The sequence below is a fragment of the Podarcis bocagei genome (genome assembly GCF_964188305.1).
Source record: "Podarcis bocagei genome assembly, contig: HAP1_SCAFFOLD_283, whole genome shotgun sequence".
Classification (NCBI taxonomy): domain Eukaryota; kingdom Metazoa; phylum Chordata; class Lepidosauria; order Squamata; family Lacertidae; genus Podarcis; species Podarcis bocagei.
In genome coordinates this window covers 3,672-26,984 of record NW_027670165.1, presented here as the reverse complement: position 1 = coordinate 26,984, position 23,313 = coordinate 3,672, and the positions used below count along the sequence as shown (strand labels likewise).

The 23,313-nt window shown below is 43.3% G+C and overlaps 1 protein-coding gene and 1 long non-coding RNA gene across 2 annotated transcripts in view; both read right to left on the bottom strand.

Annotated features, from left to right (window-relative positions):
• The window catches only part of LOC308579619 (cytochrome P450 2J2-like), a 33,024-nt gene extending 29,225 nt beyond the window's left edge, over window positions 1-3,799 (bottom strand). Inside the window, exon 1 of the mRNA XM_081214196.1 lies at window positions 3,603-3,799. Within this exon, the coding sequence (XP_081070322.1) occupies window positions 3,603-3,770 (168 nt within the window). The 5' untranslated portion in view covers window positions 3,771-3,799. The remainder of the gene's footprint in view (window positions 1-3,602) is intronic.
• LOC308579620 overlaps window positions 1-22,785 on the bottom strand; it is a 53,077-nt gene extending 30,292 nt beyond the window's left edge. Inside the window, exons 1-3 of the long non-coding RNA XR_014004562.1 lie at window positions 22,562-22,785; window positions 21,934-22,075; window positions 16,720-17,530 (exon numbers count right to left, since the gene is read on the bottom strand). This is a non-coding gene — a long non-coding RNA (uncharacterized lncRNA). The remainder of the gene's footprint in view (window positions 1-16,719; window positions 17,531-21,933; window positions 22,076-22,561) is intronic.
• Between the last annotated feature and the right edge of the window lie 528 nt (window positions 22,786-23,313).

The following is a 23,313-nucleotide window of genomic DNA, read 5'->3' as shown; positions in this document are numbered from 1 at the left end:
AATAGCAAGAAGTTCTCGATCGTACACCGTGTAGTTCCTCTCGGATTTGTTCAGCTTTCGTGAAAAAAAAGCACACGGTCTCCACTCTGATTCCTCCTTCCCTGGCTGCAGAAGAAGCACCGCCCCTATGGCTCTGTCTGATGCGTCTGTTTCGACTCTCATCTTTTTTTGTAAATCCACATGCATAAGTTGTTCTTCAGAGGCGAAGGCCCTTTTTAGCTCCTCAAAAGCTCGCTCCGCCTCCTCAGTCCAAACAAATTTCTTCTTACTGCTGAGACAGTCCGTTATGGGCGCCGTCAGGTGGGCAAAGTTTCGGATGAACTTACGGTAAAAGTTCCCAAACCCTAGGAACCTCTGCACATCCTTCTTTGTTTTGGGTTTTTTCCATTCCAGCACTGCCTGGACCTTGCCAGGATCCATAGCCAATCCCTTGTCTGACAGGCGGTACCCCAGGAACTCCACCTCCTTGGTATGAAACTGACACTTCTCCAGTTTCACCCACAGCCGGTTGGCTAGCAGCCTGCGCAACACTTCTCTGACGTCTCTCACATGCTGCTCCTCATTCTCAGAATACACCAACACGTCATCCAGGAAGGCCACACAATTCTTGTAAAGCAAAGGCCCTAGTACGTGGTTCATCAGCGATTGAAAGCACGCTGAGCCTGCTTGTAATCCAAATGGCATAACGAGATATTCAAATGCCCCCAAAGGGGTGAACATGGTGGTTTTCCATTCATCGCCTTTCCTTATACGTATCAGATTGTACGCCCCCCTTAGGTCCAGCTTGGTAAAAATCTTTCCCTTCCGCACCCTGTTCAAAATGTCATCTATTCTAGGCATGGGAAAGGCCAATGGTTCTGACACTGCGTTTAAGGCCCGAAAGTCACACACAAGTCTCGGCTTGTCCGTGTTTTTCTTATCCACAAAAAACACTGGACTACCTCCCACCGCTCTTGACTCTCTGATGAAACCCCTCTTCAGGTTCTTGTCAATGAACTCTCGTAACTCCTGCATTTCTCTGTCTGACATGGCATACAACTTGCCTGCGGGGAGCTGCGCCCCAGGCAGTAAATTGATTTGACAATCGAAGGGTCTATGCGGAGGTAGTTGGTCAGCTTCCCTTTCGCTGAACACATCACTGAGATCTGCGTATTGTCGTGGTACCTTCACCTTCTCCGTTACTTCTGTCCCTGCTAAGGTAGCTTGGGCTCCTGCTGAACCCTTTCCCTCCCTGCAGTGTTCTAAGCAATGTGCGGAACCAAAGGAAACCACTCTCTGATGCCAGCCCACCAGTGGATCATGTAACGCCAGCCAGCTCATCCCCAAAATAATGGGAGCCCCTCCCAAGGTGGCCACATTAAACGCTATCAGTTCTGTGTGCCTTGCCAACCTTCATTATCATTGGGACGGTCTGCAAGCTGACTTCCCCTCCCAACAGCTCCCTGCCATCGATCGTGGTCACCTGTAGGGGGTTGCTTAAAGGGATCGTCTGTATCTGGTGTTCAGCTGCAAACTCTTTGCTCATGAAATTGCAGGAGCTGCCTGAGTCCAACAGCGCCTTAATCTTCAGAGGGTATCCGTTTTGCAACCCTAGTGACACTTCTATCACTAGGGCAGGTTTGGGAGGTTCTGGCGTGGGCACTTTCACTGCTCTTTGGCCTGGCTGCTGTGCCCCGACGGTGGCAGCCAGGCGTTGGCTTTTACTTGCTCCGATATCTCTTCCACTCCTCCCTCAACAGCTCCCACCATCCCTTGCCATTCCTTCCTCTGGGGGCAGACTCTGGCAAAGTGACCTGGCTGTTGGCAGAGATAGCATTTCCGGGTGCCTTTTCCCTCCTTCCTACCCCCTTCACTGGGCTTTGAAACTGCGCGCGCGCGCGCTGTTCCGATTTCCATCGGCTCTGCCGGCGGGAAAGCTGGCTCAGGAATGTCTGGAATGTGGAACTCCTTCCAACGTTCCCCCTTACCTTCCCGCCTCTCCAAGGCTCTCGCCTCCTGGCGCGCTCCTATGGTCAGCGCAGATTTGGTCAGCTGATCCATAGAAACCGCTCTGGGGCTCCGGGACAGTTCGTCTTTCACAGCCGAAGAAAGACCTTCTTCAAATAGCATCTGAATGGGTGCCGCCGATAAATCCCACCCCAATCTGTGAACCAGCATGGTGAACTCAGTCCAGTACTCACGGACAGATCGGCTTCCCTGCTTGCAAGCCATTAACTGTCTGCGCACCACTCCCTCCTCAATATCGCTGGAAAACATGAGATCCATTGCACGAAAGAACTTCATGGTGTCCTTTAGGACGTCATTATGCGTTGCCATCAAGGGTCTAACCCAGTCCCTCGCCCCTTTTTCAAGATGCCCAATCACAAAAGCCACTCGCGATTCCTCGTCAGGGAATTCATCAAACTGCACATTGAGGGCATATTGCATCTCTGTTCTAAAGGCATGGTAGTCCTTGGGGTCCCCCCCAAATTTCTGCACCAATCCTGGTACCTTTCTGGTGAACTGGGTGGCTCTCCCCTTCTTGTCTGCATCCTGAGCCCTTCTCTCCTCAAGCCTCGCCGTCTGCAGCGCCAATTGGATTTCCAACGCTCGGTACCTTTCTTCCAAGCTTGGACCAGCTCCAACCCCTGCTCCTTCGGTTCTGGCTGGGTTGCTCATGATGCCTTCTCCTGCACAGGCAGCGTACAGAGACTGTCGGAATGCTGTGATGGGATGATTAGCTGCTTGTGCGTAAAATCGTGGTCCCTCAGAGTTTGTGCAACTCCACAAACCTCTGTGTGTGACAGAGCTCCTCAAACATGTCTGCCCTAGTCACTTGTAGATTCCGACAGTGGTTGTTTTCGGAATCGTTTCCAGCATAAGAGCTCCTTAACGGAAACCCGCCTTCTGGACTCACGGCGTGACAGTTTCCGGCGAGGCGTGGGTCTCCCTATGGGAGCTTCAGATACCTCCCCACTGTTCTCGCTGGAAGTGTCTCTGAGCCCTCCCACCTGCTCACATTCCCTCAGAGATCCACTCCTCCCCCTGCTGGTTCCTGCTTCAGCTGTTGAGTCTCTGTCTACCTCCCTGAGCCCCTCCACCACTTGTTCCTCCGATGGCAGTTCCCTGACACTCTCTAACATGTTTCTTAATATATTCTGCTGTTTTCTTACAGTTTAAACCCCACTGTGGTCTTTGCATATGGGAAATAACTTTTTATATAGACTGGAAAGGTTTTCTAATCTTCTTTAAAAGATTCTAAATTTGTATCTTTTATCAATTTTTGCCATCTCTGCATATTCCAAGATTTTCATAAAGCATTCTTCCTTTGAGGGTGTTCTCTCCTCCTTCCTCAGTTTAACAGTATACAATAAATATTTTTGATCTGTAGGTTTTAATGCATATTTTCAACTTTTATATGGTTTTGTGCTTTGCAATATTAATAATAATACTATTTACATTATTACTATTATTTGTATTGCTTACAGTTTCTGACAACGGAGGCTTATGGCATTTACCATTTTAACCCATTCTATTGTTGAAGCTGAAATATCACAATTGTTGGGGGAAATAGATAAAAGAATTGTTGGCATCAGACTGAGTTATTACTAAGCAATAAGCACCTGAATGAGAGTATTTTCATCCATCTTGAATCCAAACAACCATGTGGAACCAATGAGAGGAAGCTGGAGAAGTCCTGGGGGATAATGCCTGCGTGACCAGAGCTGTTTCAGGTAGTGCAGAATCAGAACAGCCACCAGCAGAGCAATCAGAAATGCCCATACCTCCATCCTTCTCTTGCTGTCTCTTTCTCCTTAATTTTTTCTCCCAAGAGACTGTGATCTACTTCCAGTACCCCAAGAGTCATCTGGTATTTAATATGGATATCTTTCCCTCTTATGGAATTGCTACTCCTTGTAACCTGTGCCTTGGGAAGGTACCAATCTGATGTAGGCATCAAAGCCTTCAGAAAGAACTCTGAGTTCAAGCTCTTATTAATCCAGCAATGAGGGCCAGGATAGTAAATGCATTACAATTGCAAAAGCCAACAAACTTATACCTGCATTTGAATCGATCCACAGTGCAGTACAATTGCTACTTCCACAGAGCACTTGCTAGTTGCAATCCATCAGAGGTGCCAACTTGAATAAAATATGAGGAAGGGGGCAAGTGAGCCCCACCTCACATAATCAATCACATAATGTGGCTCACGTCCACCAATAGAATGGCAATTGCCATGAACTTTGGCGGAGCCAGGCCCCTTCACATATTTTAGAGGGACACTGAAGGGACCTCAGCCCCTAGTTCTTCGCTCCTAGGTAACCTATTTCCTGTTGAGTGCAACAAAAATAGAGAACCTTTGTTCTGGACAGCCCTTTAAATGTTTTCTCATAGTCATGAGGAAAGGAGTCTGTGGTCGCTCGTCTAATTCTTCAGATGGCAAGGCAGCACACCCCCAGAGATGCCTCCTGTTGGCATTCCAGTGCCCAAGGCAGCTGTCACAGCCTGCCTTGTGGGTGGACCGGCCCTCTGCTTCATAGCTGGTTATGATGAGAAACCACACACACTTTCCTGTATTTATAGCGGTAGCTGCTGGTGCTAGATTTCAGGATCTTTGGGTTGGCATAATAACTCAATACTGGCATGAAGAGAGGGGTCGAATGGAAACTCTGGCAGCAGATATTCAAAATGTGTCCTACATATTTCACTGCCTAATGGTCACCACAATATAATAGTCAAGCTCCTTTTTTCAAATCATTCCCAAAGCATTCACCACATAATGGTCACAGTAAGCGTGCATGAGAATGCCTTGCCCCCATTCAGACTACCTATTATCCTTCCTGTACCTGTTCACACAAATTCTGTGCATCCTAATCACACCAAAAACAGTTAGTAACAAGTAATAAGCAATATAAACATAATTATGTTTCTTCATACACACTGTTTCCTCGATTAATGGTCATGCTTTGGTTTTTCACCAATAATCGTCGCACCCCCCCTTTTTTGAAAAGAATAATTGGCATAAAAATGTGACAATTATGGTGAAATATGGTACTTAACACTAAACATATTTAAGCATTCGTTTGTCACCATAATAAGCATTGTTCAAAGAGGGAAGGATGAAAATATATTTTGGCCTTTCTAGTATGTGAAGATGGATGAGACAGGAATTTGAAGTCATACTCTAGTTTAAGAGCATTTTGTTTAGGATTTTCTGTTTTTTCAGTCCACATTTGAATGTCAGATGAACATCAATCCAAAATAATTTATGTACAGAAGGAATGCTCCAAAGCAAGACCCCTTAACACACTTCAGTTTCCAGTCCTTTAAGCTCACATTTCGTAGCCATTTCTATAGATGCTTATGGATGGATGTCAACCCACTTTAGCAACTAAATTGACTTTGAGAAATATTTGGGGGGGAACTCAATGCCATTTTCAACTGAGATTCAGGAAAAAAGATGCTGGTTTCCAGGCAAGAGATTAGTATTCACTTATAACAGGGAATATAATGATTCATTGGATGAGCAGTATTCAGCTTCAAAGCAGATACTTAATTTCTCCATCTGAAGCAGATAGAAATCAATGAGATCTTGTGGATCATGCAGAGACTGATTCTCCTTATGCTTCTCTATCTCCTCCTTTGCAAATGAAAGCACGATCTCTGAGCAGGGCAAGGGCTTCTTGTGGGGCCCTGGGAGATTTCCATGAGCCATGGGAGAATTTCATAAAGCTAAAGGAAAGATAGCAGAAATGCTGCCATTACCATGAGGAAGCTTGGTCACACCGTTTGTGCTTTGGATTAGCACTTTAAAAAACATGATCTGCACTATTCTTCAGAGCTAGCATATTAGTTTCTCACTAAGAAGAAGAAAGGTGTCCATCACTTTTCTGGAATCTCACAATGATTGGATTCTGTGAATTATCCCTAGCTGAAAATGTGAAAATAAAAAAAATCCTTCCAGTAGCACCTTAAAGACCAACTAAGTTAGTTCTTGTTATGAGCTTTCGTGTGCATGGAAGGATTTTTTTTATTTTGACTATGGCAGACCAGCACGGCTACCTACCTGTAACTGAAAATGTAAAAGAAAACTATGGCTCAAAATATTTTCCCAGCTCCCAGGCATCATTCCAAAACTGGGCACAATCAGAGGACCCCTCCTGGAACAAGTTAGTGGCTTTTATGGTAGGTGGGTGTTGGGGGAATTCAAGTAAGTTCACATTTAAAAGCAAATTTGCCTAATACACAAAGGGAAAGACAGCCATCATTCAAAATGTACACTTCTCCATTTTTTAAATTTTTAATTGTATTTATTAAATCTTCCAGTTTGCCAGTCAAGTAATTCTGATCTTTCATCACAAAAAACTAAACCTTGAAGAAGGATGTTTTTTCTTCTTCCTTGTTTTCTCATTAAAGATCAATTACTTACATTTTCTGAATACATAAGGAGCTAGAAAATTAAAGTTGGACTGATATATCATAATGGATTCCAAAATATTGATTTGTGGTATTAAGGCCCTGATTTGTGGTATTCAGGGGGACCTGTTTGGCTTAGGAGAAATGAAAACAACTACTCACGATATGCCAAAAGCTACTTAATTTTTTAATGACAAAATCCATGGCTTCCATCAGCTTCTGGAACCGTTCATCTTCAAGAGCAAACCAGTGCCCAAAAGCCACAGGACATATCACATTGGAGACTGAATTAGGGATGGGCATGGAAGGGTCAAGTGGCTGTCCTGCAAAATAAAGTTATACTAATGTTAACTCAGCTGCTCCTGTTCATACTGAGAGTGGGAGTTCATGGTGGTCAAGAGAAATTGCTGGGATCTCCATTAGGAACCAAGAAAAACATATCACTTTCTTTTCTAAAATGGACAGAGGTAGTACACAAATATATCTTCATACGCCAGTTCAGCACCATCACCCCTCATCACATACCCTTTGAGCGTGCAAACGTTCCACAAGCTGATGGGCCTCCTCTGCTATTTGGTGCTCCATGCCTTTCTTCCCCAGCCCCAGCTTCCGCATAGTAACTACACCAAACTGTCTTTGTTGCCTCCAGGTGTGACCATTTGAAAATAAAATACCTACGAAAAATCAGTGAGAAATAATGACTTACAGAAATCAATGTGAAAAGTTGCCATCTCAGAACAAACCATGTTTATTGAAGTTCATGCCTTTGCATGTAAGAGCTGCTTAGTCTCTCCAAAGCAGAGAATTACAAGATGATGCAGAAAGGATTCTGGGTATAATTTGTGGGAATTTAGAGGAAAAACCTATCAAGCTTCTGGTGACCCTATTGGGAAAAGAATGGAAGTGGTAGAAATGGAAGTTCTTTTCTTTTTCTCTTGATAAATTTCCCTACAGGAATTGGAATTGCAAGATATAAACACGGGTGTAAAATAATGAATATACAACAAGTAAATAACTATGGATTTTTTTAAATAAATGACTACAGTGGAGAGTTTCCTGTTTAAATAAAAATGAAGGATTTATTGTTTTCAAATATGGAGGAAAGGTTGGAATTTTTTTGTGGGGGGGGGGCGGAGAGATAAAGTCATCATCCTGGATTGGAAGAGGACTATTCTTGACTCATACTGGAATGAACATTTAGAATATTTTGAATACACACATGAAGTTGATATCTGGCCACTGAAAGACCCTGTGTGAGAGGCAGGGTGGGAGACTGGGGGAAGAAAGGGAAGCACCCAGGTGAGAGCTGGGAGCCACTCCCTTCTGTGTGAGACAAGAGTTAAGACGTATCTTTGAGAGAGGGCTTGGCATTTCTCTCTCTCTCTTTTCCTTTCTTTGTTTTTATTTTGGTTATTTATTTATTTGTTTTAGTCAGTATGCTGAAAAGTTTCAGCAAACAAACCCAATTCAGCCAATTTTCCCCACACCGTTTTTAAGGATAGAATGTGTAATGTCAACCAGTTACTAGTTCTACTGGTTCCACCAGGCAGGATTTTTATTGAGGGTGAATTCTGAAATATACTCAGAGTCGCAAAGTGATTTCATGCTCTTTATTCAGCTCATAGTGGTGAGGAGGAATGAATGAAAGTCCCCTCAAAGTATCTGCTTTATATACATTATTTACACAATGGGCTGCACATGATTGGTTAATTCTGGAATTCTACTGTAAGCCAATCAGGTTGTGGATTCACTTGTATCTGGAGTATGATTGGGTGGTTCCTGCTAACCAATCATACTGCTGCATTGTTCTTGGACCAATCAGACTGCTGCATTCTGAATCCTATTGTTCTAGGACCAATCAGACTGCCGCAGTTTGGATCCTATTTAACTCAGTACATAACAAATTCTGTGCCATATTCTTGACAAGAATATTCTGCTTTGTTAGTTCTTCTGTAATGCTTCCTGAACACTCCCGCATTACTGCTGTCTGGGGAAACTATATCTATTGCAAAAGTGCGACAAAAAGAAGTCTGTGCATATGTAGTTTTCAGTAGAAAGTTAAAGGATGTGATAGAATGGAAATGAAACTCTATGACCACCTCAAAATCTTTGCAGGCATAAATATTATTGAAAATGGACTTGGATGTAACCACCTTGAAATTATTATGAGCACAAATTATGATGAATGTGTAATCAAAAAGTTTTCTGGAGGAGCCTTTGCTACTTGAGTCTGTGCCCAAAAGATGTTGGAAGAGCTTGCCGAGAGAAGCAGTCCTTTGTGCTTCTTAGAGATGTCATAATCAACCAAATCTCCACATGTGCTGAAGCCAGGTTTTCATACACCCCAACTAATGTGTCATATGATGGCATGAGGACTAGCCACACTTAATTAAAAAAGATATCCAGCGGGAAAATCCGGCTGGGAAAGGAGCCAGTACTTTATCTCTCATTAACATTCTGCACTTGCTCCTCAGGCTTCCTGCCATGCCTTCTTGCTCTTTGAAGTCACACAGAATGATTGGTGCTGATATTATTCTTTTAATCCCTGGCAATTGAGCTGAAATGTATGTCTATGATTAAATCATAATTTCAAAAAGGTTTCTACATGCTTCTGCTGATGAGGAATAGACATCCTGATCCACTTGGGGGATTCTGAACCTATTGTGATTCAATCACAGGAGTGACAGAAGCAGCAGGTCCTGCAACAAAATTTGGGATCTTTGGGGCTTATTTATGTAAGATCATACTCACAGTACACTCATTGGAATTAATGAAACTAAATTAGTCATGTCAGGCAATTCCATCATGTCTACTCTTAAGTGGGATAATGCTCTCTATAATCCTCCCACATGTACTTAAAGACTTGTACATGGTGCAATATTAGTTAGCTGTTACTATATGCTGTACACAAACACCTACGCGCCTCTTTTCTACTCGCCTCAGTTTCCCTGCTCTGGCCTCCCATTAGTTTACAAATTCTGCTCCCCTCTTGATTTCAAGCCAGTGAGAGTTACTCTTGAAACCCATCATCACAATAAATGTAATTACCAATTACCGTATATTGTCTCCCTGCTTATTTAACTTATATGCAGAATTCATCATGCGAAAGGCTGGGCTGGATGAATGCCAAGCCGGAATTAAGATTGTCAGAAGAAATATCAACAACCTCAAATAGGCAGATGACACAATCTTGATGGCAGAAAGTGAGGAGGAATTAAAGAACCTTTCAATGAGGGTGAAAGAGGAGAGTGCAAAATATGGTCTGAAGCTCAACATCAAAAAAACGAAGATCATGGCCACTGGGCCCATCACCTCCTGGCAAATAGGAGGAGAAGAAATGGAGGCAGTGAGAGATTTTACTTTCTTGGGCTCCATGATCACTGCAGATGGTGACAGCAGTCACGAAATTAAAAGACTCCTGCTTCTTGGGAGAAAAGCAATGACAAACCTAGACAGCCTCTTAAAAAGCAAAGACATCACCTTGCCAACAAAGGCAGTATACTTAAAGCTATGGTTTTCCCAGTAGTGATGTATAGAAGTGAGAGCTGGACCATAAAGAAGGCTGATGGCCGAAGAATTGATGCTTTTGAATTATGCTGCTGGAGGAGGCTCTTGAGAGTCCCATGGACTGCAAGAATATAAAACCGATCCATTCTTAAGGAAATCAGCCCTGAGTGCTCACTGGAAGGACAGATCGTGAGGGAGACAGTGCTCCTGAAGGTAGGAGTCTATCAACTGATGAAGATGATCATCCAAATGTCATAGACCAAATGGAGCAAACAGCACACAGACCTAGTGGTGGGAGGGCAAAAATCCTTAAATAAGAGACACGGGGGAATGATTAATGGACTTCAATGTCTGTACACTAATGCGCAAAGCATGGGAAATAAACAAGATGAGCTTGAGCTCTTGGTACAGCAAACTAAATATGACATAATAGGCATCACAGAAACCTGGTGGGATAAGTCCCATGAATGGAATGTAATAATGGGGGGATACAATCTATTTCAGAGAAACAGACCAGACAAGAAAGGAGGAGGAGTGGCGTTATATGTCAGGGATGTGTATACCTGTGAAGAGATCCAAGATTTAGAGCCAAAGTGAGAGCATTTGGGTCAAAATTAATGGAGAGAAGAATAACAGAGACCTCATTGTGGGAGTTTACTATAGACCCCCAAGCCAAACGGAGGACATAGATGATGCCTTCCTGGAACAGATGGCCAAGCATGCAAAAGGAAGGGAGATAGTAGTAATGGGGGACTTCAATTACCCGGACATTTATTGGATGTCAAACTCAGCCAAGAGCATAAGGTCAAACAGATTCCTCACTGGCCTTGCAGACAACTTCATTGTCCAGAAAGTGGGAGAAGCAACAAGAGGAACAGCCATTTTAGATCTGGTCCTAACCAATGTTGATGACCTGGTTAGTGGGGTAGAAGTGGAAGGATCATTAGGCGCGAGTGATCATGCTCTTCTGAAGTTTACTATACAGCGGAAAGGAGCAGCCAAGCATACTAGGACTCAATTTCTTGACTTTAAGAAAGCCGACTTCATAAAACTTAGGGAAGTGCTGGGTGAGATCCCATGGACAGTAATACTAAAAGGAAAGGGAGTTCATGATGGCTGGGAGTTTGTTAAGAGGGAGATAGTAAAAGCACAACGTCAGGCAATACCAATGAGACGGAAACATGGAAGGTGCCTAAAGAAGCCAGGGTGGCTATCTAAAGAATTTTTAACTGAGTTAAGATTAAAAAAGGATGTGTACAAAAAATGGAAAAGGGGGGAAACCACCAAAGAGGAATTCAAACAAATAGCAAGCACGTGTAGACACAAAGTCAGAAAAGCTAAAGCACAGAATGAACTCAGGCCTGCTAGAGAGGTTAAAAGCAACAAAAAAGGCTTTTATGGGTATGTTTGTAGCAAAAGGAAGAACAAAGAAACAGTGGGGTCACTCAGAGGAGAAGATGGTGAAATGCTAACAGGGGACACAGAAAGGGCTGAAATCCTCAATGCCTTCTTTGCCTCAGTCTTCTCCGATAAGGAAAACAATGCCCGACCTGAAGAATTTGGAGCAAATGATTCAGCAAAGGAAACACAGCCCAGAATAACTAAGGAGATAGTACAAGAATACTTGGCCAGTTTAGATGTATTCAAGTCTCCAGGGCCAGATGAACTGCATCCAAGAGTATTAAAAGAACTGGCAGATGTGATCTCAGAACCACTGGCAGTCATCTTTGAGAATTCCTGGAGAACAGGCGAAGTCCCGGCAGACTGGAGGAGGGCAAATGTTGTCCCTATTTTCAAAAAGGGGAAAAGAGAGGACCCAAATAATTACCGCCCAGTCAGTCTGACATCAATACCAGGGAAGATTCTGGAGCAGATCATTAAGCAAACAGTCTGTGCGCACCTAGAAAGGAATGCTGTGATCACCAATAGTCAGCATGGATTTCTGAAAAATAAGTCATGTCAGACTAACCTGATCTCGTTTTTTAACAGAATTACAAGCCTGGTAGATGAAGGGAACGCAGTGGATGTAGCCTACCTTGATTTCAGCAAGGCATTTGACAAGGTGCCCCCATGATATTCTTGTAAAGAAACTGGTAAAATGCGGTCTTGACTATGCTATGACTCAGTGGATTTGTAACTGGCTGACTGACCGAACCCAAAGAGTGCTCATCAATGGTTCCTCTTCATCCTGGAGAAGAGTGACTAGTGGGGTGCCACAGGGTTCTGTCTTGGGCCCGGTCTTATTCAACATCTTTATCAACGACTTGGATGATGGTCTCAAGGGCATCCTGATAAAATTTGCAGATGACACCAAACTGGGAGGGGTGGCTAACACCCCAGAGGACAGGATCACACTTCAAAACGACCTTGACAGATTAGAGAACTGGGCCCAAACAAACAAGATGAATTTTAACAGGGAGAAATGTAAAGTATTGCACTTGGGCAAAAAAAATGAGAGGCACAAATACAAGATGGGTGACACCTGGCTTGAGAGCAGTACATGTGAAAAGGATCTAGGAGTCTTGGTTGACCACAAACTTGACATGAGCCAACAGTGTGACGCGGCAGCTAAAAAAGCCAATGCAATTCTGGGCTGCATCAATAGGAGTATAGCATCTAGATCAAGGGAAGTAATAGTGCCACTGTATTCTGCTCTGGTCAGACCTCACCTGGAGTACTGTGTCCAATTCTGGGCACCACAATTCAAGAAGGACACTGACAAACTGGAACGTGTCCAGAGGAGGGCAACCAAAATGGTCAAAGGCCTGGAAACGATGTCTTATGAGGAACGGCTAAGGGAGCTGGGCATGTTTAGCCTGGAGAAGAGGAGGTTAAGGGCTGATATGATAGCCATGTTCAAATATATAAAAGGATGCCACATAGAGGAGGGAGAAAGGTTGTTTTCTGCAGCTCCAGAGAAGCGGACACGGAGCAATGGATCCAAACTACAAGAAAGAAGATTCCACCTAAACATTAGGAAGAACTTCCTGACAGTAAGAGCTGTTCAACAGAAACCCTGCCCCCTCTGACCTTTGCACAGGGAGAACAGCTAATCAGCCACAAAGAAACACACACGCACAAGAAAACCCTTTTTGCTCCTTCTTCAACTGCTGTCCTGCTACCTCTGATAAGCTCCGCCCACAGCTAATCACCTTCCTCAACAGAAACCCTGCCCCCTCTGACCTTTGCACAGGGAGAACAGCTAATCAGCCACAAAGAAACACACACACACAAGAAAACCCTTTTTGCTCCTTCTTCAACTGCTGCCCTGCTACCTGCCTTCTTTATCTTTACATATCCAACAAATATTTGTAGCTGTTCTATACATTTTTGCTAATTTAGTAGGTGTTAGATACCACGATACATCATTCTCACAAATTTTTTCATGCACAGCATGCTGTGAATTTTAAATCTTCCCTCCATAACTTTTCCCAAGATGAGAATGGTATATTATGCCCAATATATCTTGTCTATTGTATAGTCACTGATTTAATGTATTCGTCTTTAGCATACCATTCTAGCAACAGTTTATACATTTTGGAAAGTAACTTCACATTCATTTTTATTACTGATATCCTTCCCCACTTAAATGCATTGTAAACTTCATACAGGGAAGTTCCTTTGGCAAAAAATGGGACTCCACTGCGCCATCTGGTGTCATAGTGTTATAATGCATAGAAAGAGCTTTAGCTTTACAAATGTAGCCTAGTCCCAGGAGAAAACTATTACTTCCCTTAATCTGGACACTATATATCTGCTGATGCAGCCTAGAACAGCATTAGCTTTTTTGTAATTGCATCACACTGTTGACTCATATTAAGCTTGTTGTCCAGAGAAGACCTCAAGTGAAGGAGACAGTGTTGTTGCAGAGAGTTTCAGAAAAGCAAACTGTTTTACACCTTTATATTTTTTTCCAGCCCCAAAATTGTGAAACAGGAGACATGACAATGTCTTGCCAGCTTTCTGTACATGATAACGTGTTCAGGAGGAAGTTGCTTTGCAAATGTGCTTTGCAAACTGCAAGCAGCAAGTTTCATTCAGCCCAGGGCAAATGAATTTGCTCCATATCTTCACCGTTCCCTGGTCAAGAATCCAAGGAGTTTTCTTGGAACACCTCCAACCTTGAAATTTCTATCCCAGACATTGAACAGGTAGTAATCACCAGTGATACGAGCTGAAAGAATAACATTAAATGATTCACTTTTGCTGGAACACTTAACCAGATTGTGGACTCTTGTTCATTGAAGGCTTTCAGCAGAGATTGTTTGAGGAAGAAATGGGAATTTGCCTTCAATTATTATACTACTACCATTATACTACTACTAGTATGCTTTGGTTGGCATTCCCTGCATTACAGAGGGATGGCTTGGGCAACCCTCGGGGTCTCTTTCTGCTCTGCAGTTGTTGTTTTATTGTAGGGTGACAAGCAGAAGAAAGAAATTTGTCTGGATAAAAATCCAGTGTAAAAACAGTTGTGTGAGGTTTTTTGGAAGCATCAAAGTGGTGGAGGGAGGGGGGTAGGTTTCTGAGCCCAGAAACTTGTTTAGAAAAGCTCATAAGATGCCCTAAGCAAGCAGTCAGAACTCCCCATCCCCGGGAGACATTTGAACTGTAACTGTGTATGTGCAAACAGAAGGGGAAACGACAGGCCACCAGAGTTCTGGAGTACTGACTCAGAAACTGAATAGCTAGAGGAGGCCAACAACCTACCTCTTGAAAGACTGACTCCCGTGATTAAAGAGCAGCAGTTACATCTCTCCTTGCGAAAAGCACTGAGACACCACTTAGTGTGCTTTGGCATGCAGTTTTTTGACTTCCCAGTCTTCAAGAGCAGGGAATGTTTGGCTTACTAACAAAAGGCTTATCAAGTGAAGGTGTTGTAAGTGAGAATTCACAGGTGTAAAGTGGAAACAAGCCACATATTCAGAATTTTGAATTGGAAAATATCACCAATGAAAGTCCTTGTGGGGGGGGGGGGGAGTAAAGATTTAATGAACTGTAAAAAAAAGAGAGTAAAATTTAATGAACTAAACTTTGAGACTAAGTCGTGCCAGAAAGTTCAACAGACATGGATCAAGGGGTAAATCTGCAAAAAATATCCTTTACTGTGCTGAGTTGCTGGTTTCTGGGATTGACTTCAAAATCTTCTTGCCATTCTCTATCACCACCTGCTGGCCATGACTGAGCCCATAACCTTTTTAAGCTATTTGTGATTTTAAAAAATGTCTTACACATATAGTTGAAGATAAATCTTTACTTGTCAGGCTGGCAACAGTTAAACAACAAGCATTATTTACATATAAATTCATGAGTGCAATATGTTTCTGACATGACAGCTGAAACTCTAAATTCACTCTTCCCTCCAACCCACCCAACTGAATACCTTCAAAATGATAGACTGATTCTGAGCAGGGCATGAGGAAAGATGCAAAGAGTCTTTGCATGCTTAAAATTCCAGGGTCGATTTCTAGCATTTCTGCTGAAAGGGTTGGAGACCAGGATAGAAATATCTGCCCATCCTTATCCTGGAGAAGAGGAGACTGAGAGGAGATATGAGAGCCATCTTCAAATATCTCCAGGGCTGTCACTTGGAAGAGGGAGCAAGCTTGATTTCTCCTGCTCTGAAGGACACAACCTGAACCCGTTGTGTTTGCTGTGATTTTCCATCTTGGTTGTGAAAAAAATTGTTGTTGTTTAGTCGTTTAGTCGTGTCCGACTCTTCATGACCCCATGGACCAGAGCATACCAGGCACTCCTGTCTTCCACCGCCTCCCGCAGTTTGGTCAGGCTCATGTTTGTAGCTTCGAGAACACTGTCCAACCATCTCGTCCTCTGTCGTCCCCTTCTCCTTGTGCCCTCCATCTTTCCCAACATCAGGGTCTTTTCCAGGGAGTCTTCTCTTCTCATGAGGTGGCCAAAGTATTGGAGCCTCAACTTCACGATCTGTCCTTCCAGTGAGCACTCAGGGCTGACTTCCTAAAGAATGGATAGGTTTGTTCTTCTTGCAGTCCATGGGACTCTCAAGAGTCTCCTCCAGCACCATTATTCAAAAGCATCAATTCTTTGGCGATCAGCCTTCTTTATGGTCCAGCTCTCACTTCCATATATCACTACTGGGAAAAGCATGGCTTTAACTATACAGACCTTTGTTGGCAAGGTGAAAAAAATAGCCCTTCCATTTACATTTCTTCCATTCTTTTTCCAAGAAAAGTTCCAGAGGTTTGATAGCTTTCCTCTCTAAATTCACTCCAAGTTGTGTGCAGACTCCTTTCTCTTCCAACTCTATCTCTTCCAGCTTAGGATGTCTCTTCATCTCTTCATTGGTGGCTTCCTTCCACTCCTCCAACATCACAACACTGCCATTTGGCTGTTTCAGTCCTCTAGTCACCTTTTGTGAAGGACTTCTTCATTACACCATCTGTTGCCTCCATCTCCACCATTTCATCCTTCTGTTCTGGCAATCCTTCATCCATATTGTTCACCAAAGTCTCTTTGTCCTCTTTAATTCCACTTTCCATTTCTTTCTTCTGTTTTTGTAGCTTTTGGGTGGTTGCTTCCGTACCCATCTCTGCTGTTTCTCCTTGTTAAAATGTTATACACACACACACACACACACACACCAATTGCTCAGTGTTCCTCCATCCCTCCATTATTCCTAAAGCCACAGTTATCTCAGTTTTCCACCATGTCCATTTACTCAAACTTCTGCCATTGAAGGAAAGGCGAGTGGAAGTCAGGGGAACGTCTGTTTCAAACTTCTCCTCCTTCCATTCCCTAACTGTCATAAAGGATGTGAAGCCTTCAAATATTGCATACCTTGCATGGTTCGCGTTCCATGTTCCGGGTTCAATGTAGTGATTTAGAAGAGATATTTTATTAACAAGCACACATGTACAGTATCCATCAAAGAAACTTAACATTCTTCAACTGGAGAAGCTGATAGCTTGCTCTGAGGAGTCTACTCATCTTCAAGATACAATAACATACCATGGGGGGTGTTAGAAGGGGGCTGCAGAAGAGGGAGAGAGGAGGAGGTGTGGGAATGTGTGTGTAAGGGAGATTTGAGAAAAGGGAGGGGGAGGGGGAGGAGAAAGGGGAGCAAGAGTAAGAATGGGGATGCAAAGGAAAGTTGTCAAAAAGGAGGGAGTACGGAGGCATTGGGAGAGGGATGAAGATGAAAGCAGGGGCATGAAAGGGCCTGAAGAAAAGGAGGAGATGGGGTGAAGGGGAAAATGGATGCAAAGCAGAGCTGCAGAAGATAAGAGAGAAGTGGCTTCAGAAATGGTGCTGCAAAGGTGAAAAGAGACCTTAGTAGCTGCATGGGATGAGATGGGAAGGGAAGGGAAGGGGAAATGCTAGGGGGTTCATGTGTCAGGAGTGGCCAAGGGGTCACCGAGTGCAGGAAGCAGGGGTGCAGCCCCTAATATTTTCCTATCTTCTTATGTGTTGCAGCGGGGAACTGCACAGAGTTTATAAGGATGGGGATGTGCTGTAATCCCTATTATAGCCTTTTGATTGAGCTCTTTGACTCCTTCTGGCAGCTGAAAACTGAATGCCCTCAGCAGGCTGGTCAGGAAGATGAATATTTCAATCTTTGCCATCTGCATTGCCAAACAAATGCGAGCCCCTGAAGAGGAGACAAGAAGAAGGCAGCAAGTGAGCAATAATTTACTTTCCCATGTTCATTGCTTTGTAGCTATAAACATTCTGCATAACACTTTGGCAAAATAGACATAGTTAGGATAGGGAAAACATCAAGGCTGCTGACAATTTTCTTGCCTGGTCAGTGCTAACCTTTCTTTCTTCTTGCTATACTTATGTTTTGTTCTGTAAATTGACGTTCCCTATCTCATATCAAGGAAGATACATTCAGGAAGAGGATGGATTGAAGATGAAGGGTCCTGTGGGAGGGGCAGGGCAGAGAGCATCTCCCAGGGCTAGAAGCCAGTGTAAGAGGGTCTAGCTCCCAGTGAGAACTGGGAGGGCTAACTTTTCTGTGTGCAGAATAAGGGTGAAGATTTAATTTTGATAGAGGACACTGTTATTTCCTTTATTTCTTTTCAATCTTTTCTTCCTTTCCTATTTTTCTTTCGATTTTCCCTTTTAGATTAGCATGGTTTTTATTGTGTCTCACGTAGAAAACTTTCAATAAAACTTGATTTTAAAAAATTAAAGGAAAACTTTGGTCAACTGCCCAAATCAGCAATGCAGAAAGGGATTAAGACCATGAGCAAACTGTCCTGCCAGGTTTCTCTTTCCCGCAGCCCTGCACCACAGTGGGTACGGAGGGGAAAGGAGCACAGCACATGTCCCTCAAACAGCACATTCGCTTTCCCACCTCAGCTGGAACAGACCATTGGGAATCTCGGGCATAGGGGATCCTGCTGCTGCTGCGAATGCTGCCACCAGTAGCAGGACGCTGCTTGCCTCCCTGGCTGCTTAAGAGTGCTTCTCTCCCCTCCACCTTTCTCACTTTCTCACCCACCCCTCTGCCTTTCTCACTTCCTGGTTTTTGCGAGACTTCTGAAGAATGCATGCTCCAATCGCATGGCTGAATCGTTACCTTAGGGTAGCAGCCAGGCAGGGCAGGGCGTTCGCTCCAAGGGTGGATCGAGCGTTTGGATGGGGAACAAAAAGAAAAAAAGGGGGAGGAACAGGCGGGAGAGGAGGGAGTGCCTTGAGCATCAATTGTTAAGTTATTATGCTTCTGTGTGTGAATTCTGCGGACAAGCACAAACGTGCCCTCGTGCAAACTGGCTAACTTACAAATCAGCCCCGTAATCTCCTCTCTGAAATGAAACATTCCAAGCAGGGAGGCTCATCGGCAATCCAGTAGCCTTTCTGAGAAAGGGAAAGGTTTTGTTTCCGACTGCAATCTATTTATATGGAATTGCACGGTGCAAACGGCAATGCTAGCTGTTTATGCTTTTCCTCATGCGATGTGAATAGAAATATTGTTTTGCAAGGTGGAATAGCCTTTGCACAGAGAAAGAGGGAGGGGGGAGTCCAACGCTTACAATACGAGCTGAAAATAGGGTGGTAGTCAACTAAGCTTTACTCAGAGTAGACCCATTAAAATGAAGGACTATGACTAAGTGAGGTCCATTAATGTCAACAGTCGACCTTCTCTGAGCTGACTACTGTCCAGAGTTTCTTTCGGACGAATAGACTGTGATCCTGGGTCCTAGTATGGCTCCACTGAAGGAGGGAGAAACATAGACTCTGTTGATGTGCATGAGTTAATTTAATATGAAACATTCACTGAAAGCAAAACCTCTTTTGAGAATAAAAGTCCTATATGTTTCTGAAAGGTCATGTTCATGCCTTAGAATCTAAGGTGGCCCCCAGATGTTGGTGGGTTCCAACTCCCATCAGACCCAGATAGCACAGCCAAAGGCAGGGATGATGGGTGTTGTAGTCCAACAGCATCTGAAGAGCCTACAAAAGCAAAGCAGGTCTGGTCTGATCAGATGTTTTCAAACTTGCTGAATACTCAGTGCCTATTGAACCAATGATATCTGTAGTCATTATTTAGCACTTGAATAATGAGCAGTTAGGCATAATCTAATCCACAAATATCCTTACAATAATCAGGCCAGTCAAGCCCCAAGCCAATATCCCAAGCATATCTGTGGAAATAGTTGAGCTCAGTTTCCTAAACCCTTGTCTTATACCATCCATCTACACATATTCTGGAAACAAAAGTTACTGAAACAATTTGTTGTTCCATATGTATATATCTCAATGAAAAAAAACATGTTTATTAAAATCTGACTATTTATTTTCTGTTTCTACTACTTATTTTGTATTTCTTATTTTCTCCCAGACTTAGAAAGATTGTCCACCAACTGGGAAAACCAATGTGAAAAAACATGTTTATTAAAAGCTGACTATTTATTTTCTGTTTCTATTTCTTATTTTCTATTTCTTATTTTCTATTTCTTATTTTCTATTTCTTATTTTCTATTTCTTATTTTCTATTTCTTATTTTCTCCCAGACTTAGAAAGATTGTCCACTAACTTTTTTAACAGAATTACAAGCCTGGTAGATGAAGGGAACGCAGTGGATGTAGCCTACCTTGATTTCAGCAAGGCATTTGACAAGGTGCCCCCATGATATTCTTGTAAAGAAACTGGTAAAATGCGGTCTTGACTATGCTATGACTCAGTGGATTTGTAACTGGCTGACTGACCGAACCCAAAGAGTGCTCATCAATGGTTCCTCTTCATCCTGGAGAAGAGTGACTAGTGGGGTGCCACAGGGTTCTGTCTTGGGCCCGGTCTTATTCAACATCTTTATCAACGACTTGGATGATGGTCTCAAGGGCATCCTGATAAAATTTGCAGATGACACCAAACTGGGAGGGGTGGCTAACACCCCAGAGGACAGGATTCCACACTGACAGACACTTCAGGTGATTTACACGAATTGAATACTTTAGTAGTACTTTGGTCTGCTTTGTTATGTGAAGTATCACAGACTGTCAGAAATTATCTAGGTAAATGTTTTATCTGTGTTAACAACAGTTCTTTTCTTTTGAAGAGTTGGAAGTATGTCTACAATAGTGTTGTGCAGTTCATTTTTAACTTAGGCATTTTGCAAGCTCTCTGTTAGAGTTGCTTTTTAGCCTAACATTTTTGTCACACCTCTTATAGTATGAACTAGCATCAAAAACCGACTTTGATGAAATTATTACTGAGTCTTCTTCGATTAAAGCTAGAAAAATAAAGTTCTAATCACATGAGACTTCATTGAGGAGATTCCTACTTGAAGCCAGAGTTGAATAAGAACTTATAACGTGACTTGTGAATAATGTTAATAGTTTTCTTATTTATATCAACCAAATAACACAGATACTGTGAAAGCAATGCCGTTTTACATCATATAGTATTATAATATAAAGTTATCATTGTGAAATAAATCAGTATGATATTTTTCTACATTTCATTTAGGCCTATCTGTATACTGTTTTACCACTTAATTACATTAAAAAAAAACTGTCAACTGCCATCTAAATGCCATTTGCTTTCCTCAAACCTTTTATTAAGACATAATAAATTAAATATTGTATTTTCTGGGAAAGAATTCAATACAAGGTGAAGTGTGTGGGGAATTGAATGGCACAGGGTGGGGTGGGGTGGAGGAGAGGCAGAAAGAAGAGCTAATTTATCCGTGGCTAGGGAGCGCACTGATCACTGCAGATGGTGACAGCAGCCACGAAATTAAAAGAAGCCTGCTTCTTGGGAGAAAAGCAATGACAAACCTAGACAGCATCTTAAAAAGTAGAGACATCACCTTGCCAACAAAGGTCTGTATAGTAAAAGCTATGGTTTTCCCAGTAGTGATGTATGGAAGTGAAAGCTGGACCATAAAGAAGGCTCATCGCTGAAGAATAGATGCTTTTGAATTCTGGTGCTGGAGGAGACTCTTGAGAGTCCCATGGACTGCAAGAAGAGAAAACCGATCCATTCTTAAGGAAATCAGCCCTGAGTGCTCACTGGAAGGACAGATTGTGAAGCTGAGGCTCCAAGACTTTGGCCACCTCATGAGAAGAGAAGACTCCCTGGAAAAGACCCTGATGTTGGGAAAGATGGAGGGCACAAGGAGAAGGGGACGACAGAGGATGAGATGGTTGGACAATGTTCTCGAAGCTACCAGCATGAGTTTGACCAAACTGCGGGAGGCAGTGGAAGACAGAAGTGCCAGGCGTGCTCTGGTCCATGGGGTCACGAAGAGTCGGACACGACTAAACGACTAAACAACAACAACAAGGGAGCGCAATCTGGACAGTTCTGTCAAGGGCGCAAGATCACCTAGCTATGGCTCTGGTCCCAAGCCACCAACCTAGAGATCCCCTTAACTTGCCAGTGCCTTGCCCCATTCTGCTGACCAGCAGTGCCACTCCAGCCAGAAAGATGCTCCTTCTGCTCCGGCCCACTCCCTCATGTGCTGCACCTCATATCATTTCCTGGAAGCAGACCAGTAAGCACATCTATAGATTACAACATAGCTTGGTCTTCTGCATTTACCTGCACCAAATGGCAGATATTCTTCTCTGTTCACGAATTGTCCATCCTTGTCCAAAAAATGATTTGGGTTGAACTCTGCAGGTGTCTCCCATCGTGTTGGATCAAGAAGAACAGAGCGTAGATCGGGAACAATAATAGTCCCCTGCAAATAAGAAACAAGAGACTTGGAATGCATTCATATCAATACTTTTTTTTTAATTGTCCCACACTATCCCAAGACTAATCATTGCAGAGACTGATCTGAATTATTATTATTATTATTATTATTATTATTATTATTATTATTATTATTATTATTATTTTGGTGGGTGGCTTTGTATTCATCACTGTAAAAACTTTCTGTACAGGCAGGAACACAAGAGGACTTTCCCCCACCTCTTTTAAAATGAAAGCTCACAACCAGGCGGAGACTTCTGGCCACTACATGCTCCTCCCCTGCCACAATTGCCCCATGGAATGGCACTTGCTGATGGTGAAACATGTCTGCAGATGGAGCTCCTGCTCTTGCCCTTCAGATTTTTGAATAGACAGGAAGTTCCTGTACGGCTGGCTTCATCTCTCAATATGAAACCTTCTGCTGCTCTTTGCTCTTGGGCTACAGGAGTGCAGCTGTATCACACTGTTATACCTTGGGAATGAGAAAACCACGCAGCTTGAAATCCTTTGTACATTGCCTAGGGAACCCCAAAAAACTGGAAAATTTAAAGCGCTGCATCTCATGAATCACAGCATTGGTGTAGGGCAGTTTCTTCTTATCTTGATAGCAGATTGAGTGAGCAGAACCTATGACATCTTCTATTTCCTTGTGCATTTTATCTGAAGAGAATGATGGAAACAGAAGTTTTATTGTGAATACTGCATTTTATTCCAGATGGACATTTATTTCCCTAGAACAGGGGTCTGCAACCCACGGCCCCGAAGCCGCATGTGGCTCTTTTACACCTTTGCCGCGGCTCCGGGGCGGATACTAGCGAGGGGAGAAGGCGCATTGTGTGCCCCGACACTCCCCACTGTGGCGGGCGCTGTACTGGCTGTGATGTCGCATGGGAGCGGTGCGTGTGTTAGTCACGCACCGTCCCGACGTCACCTTCCCGCCCGCTGTCAGATCGGAGGGCAGCGGCGCACATGCTTTAAATGTCGTGATGGTTTTGCGGCTCCCAGGTTTTTCTCCTTCGGAAATGGGTCCAAGTGGCTCTTTTTGTCTTAAAGGTTGCAGACCCCTGCCCTAGAACATATTCCATAAATCTCTGTGAATGAGTCCCAGGTTCTTGCATTCAAAGCCCACCTCATCCTCCAAAGAGTTTAAGTCAGTCTATATGGTTCTTCCCCACTCTAGATCCCAGGTAAGAAAAGGTTGAAAGAGAAGCTCATCTCAGTAGT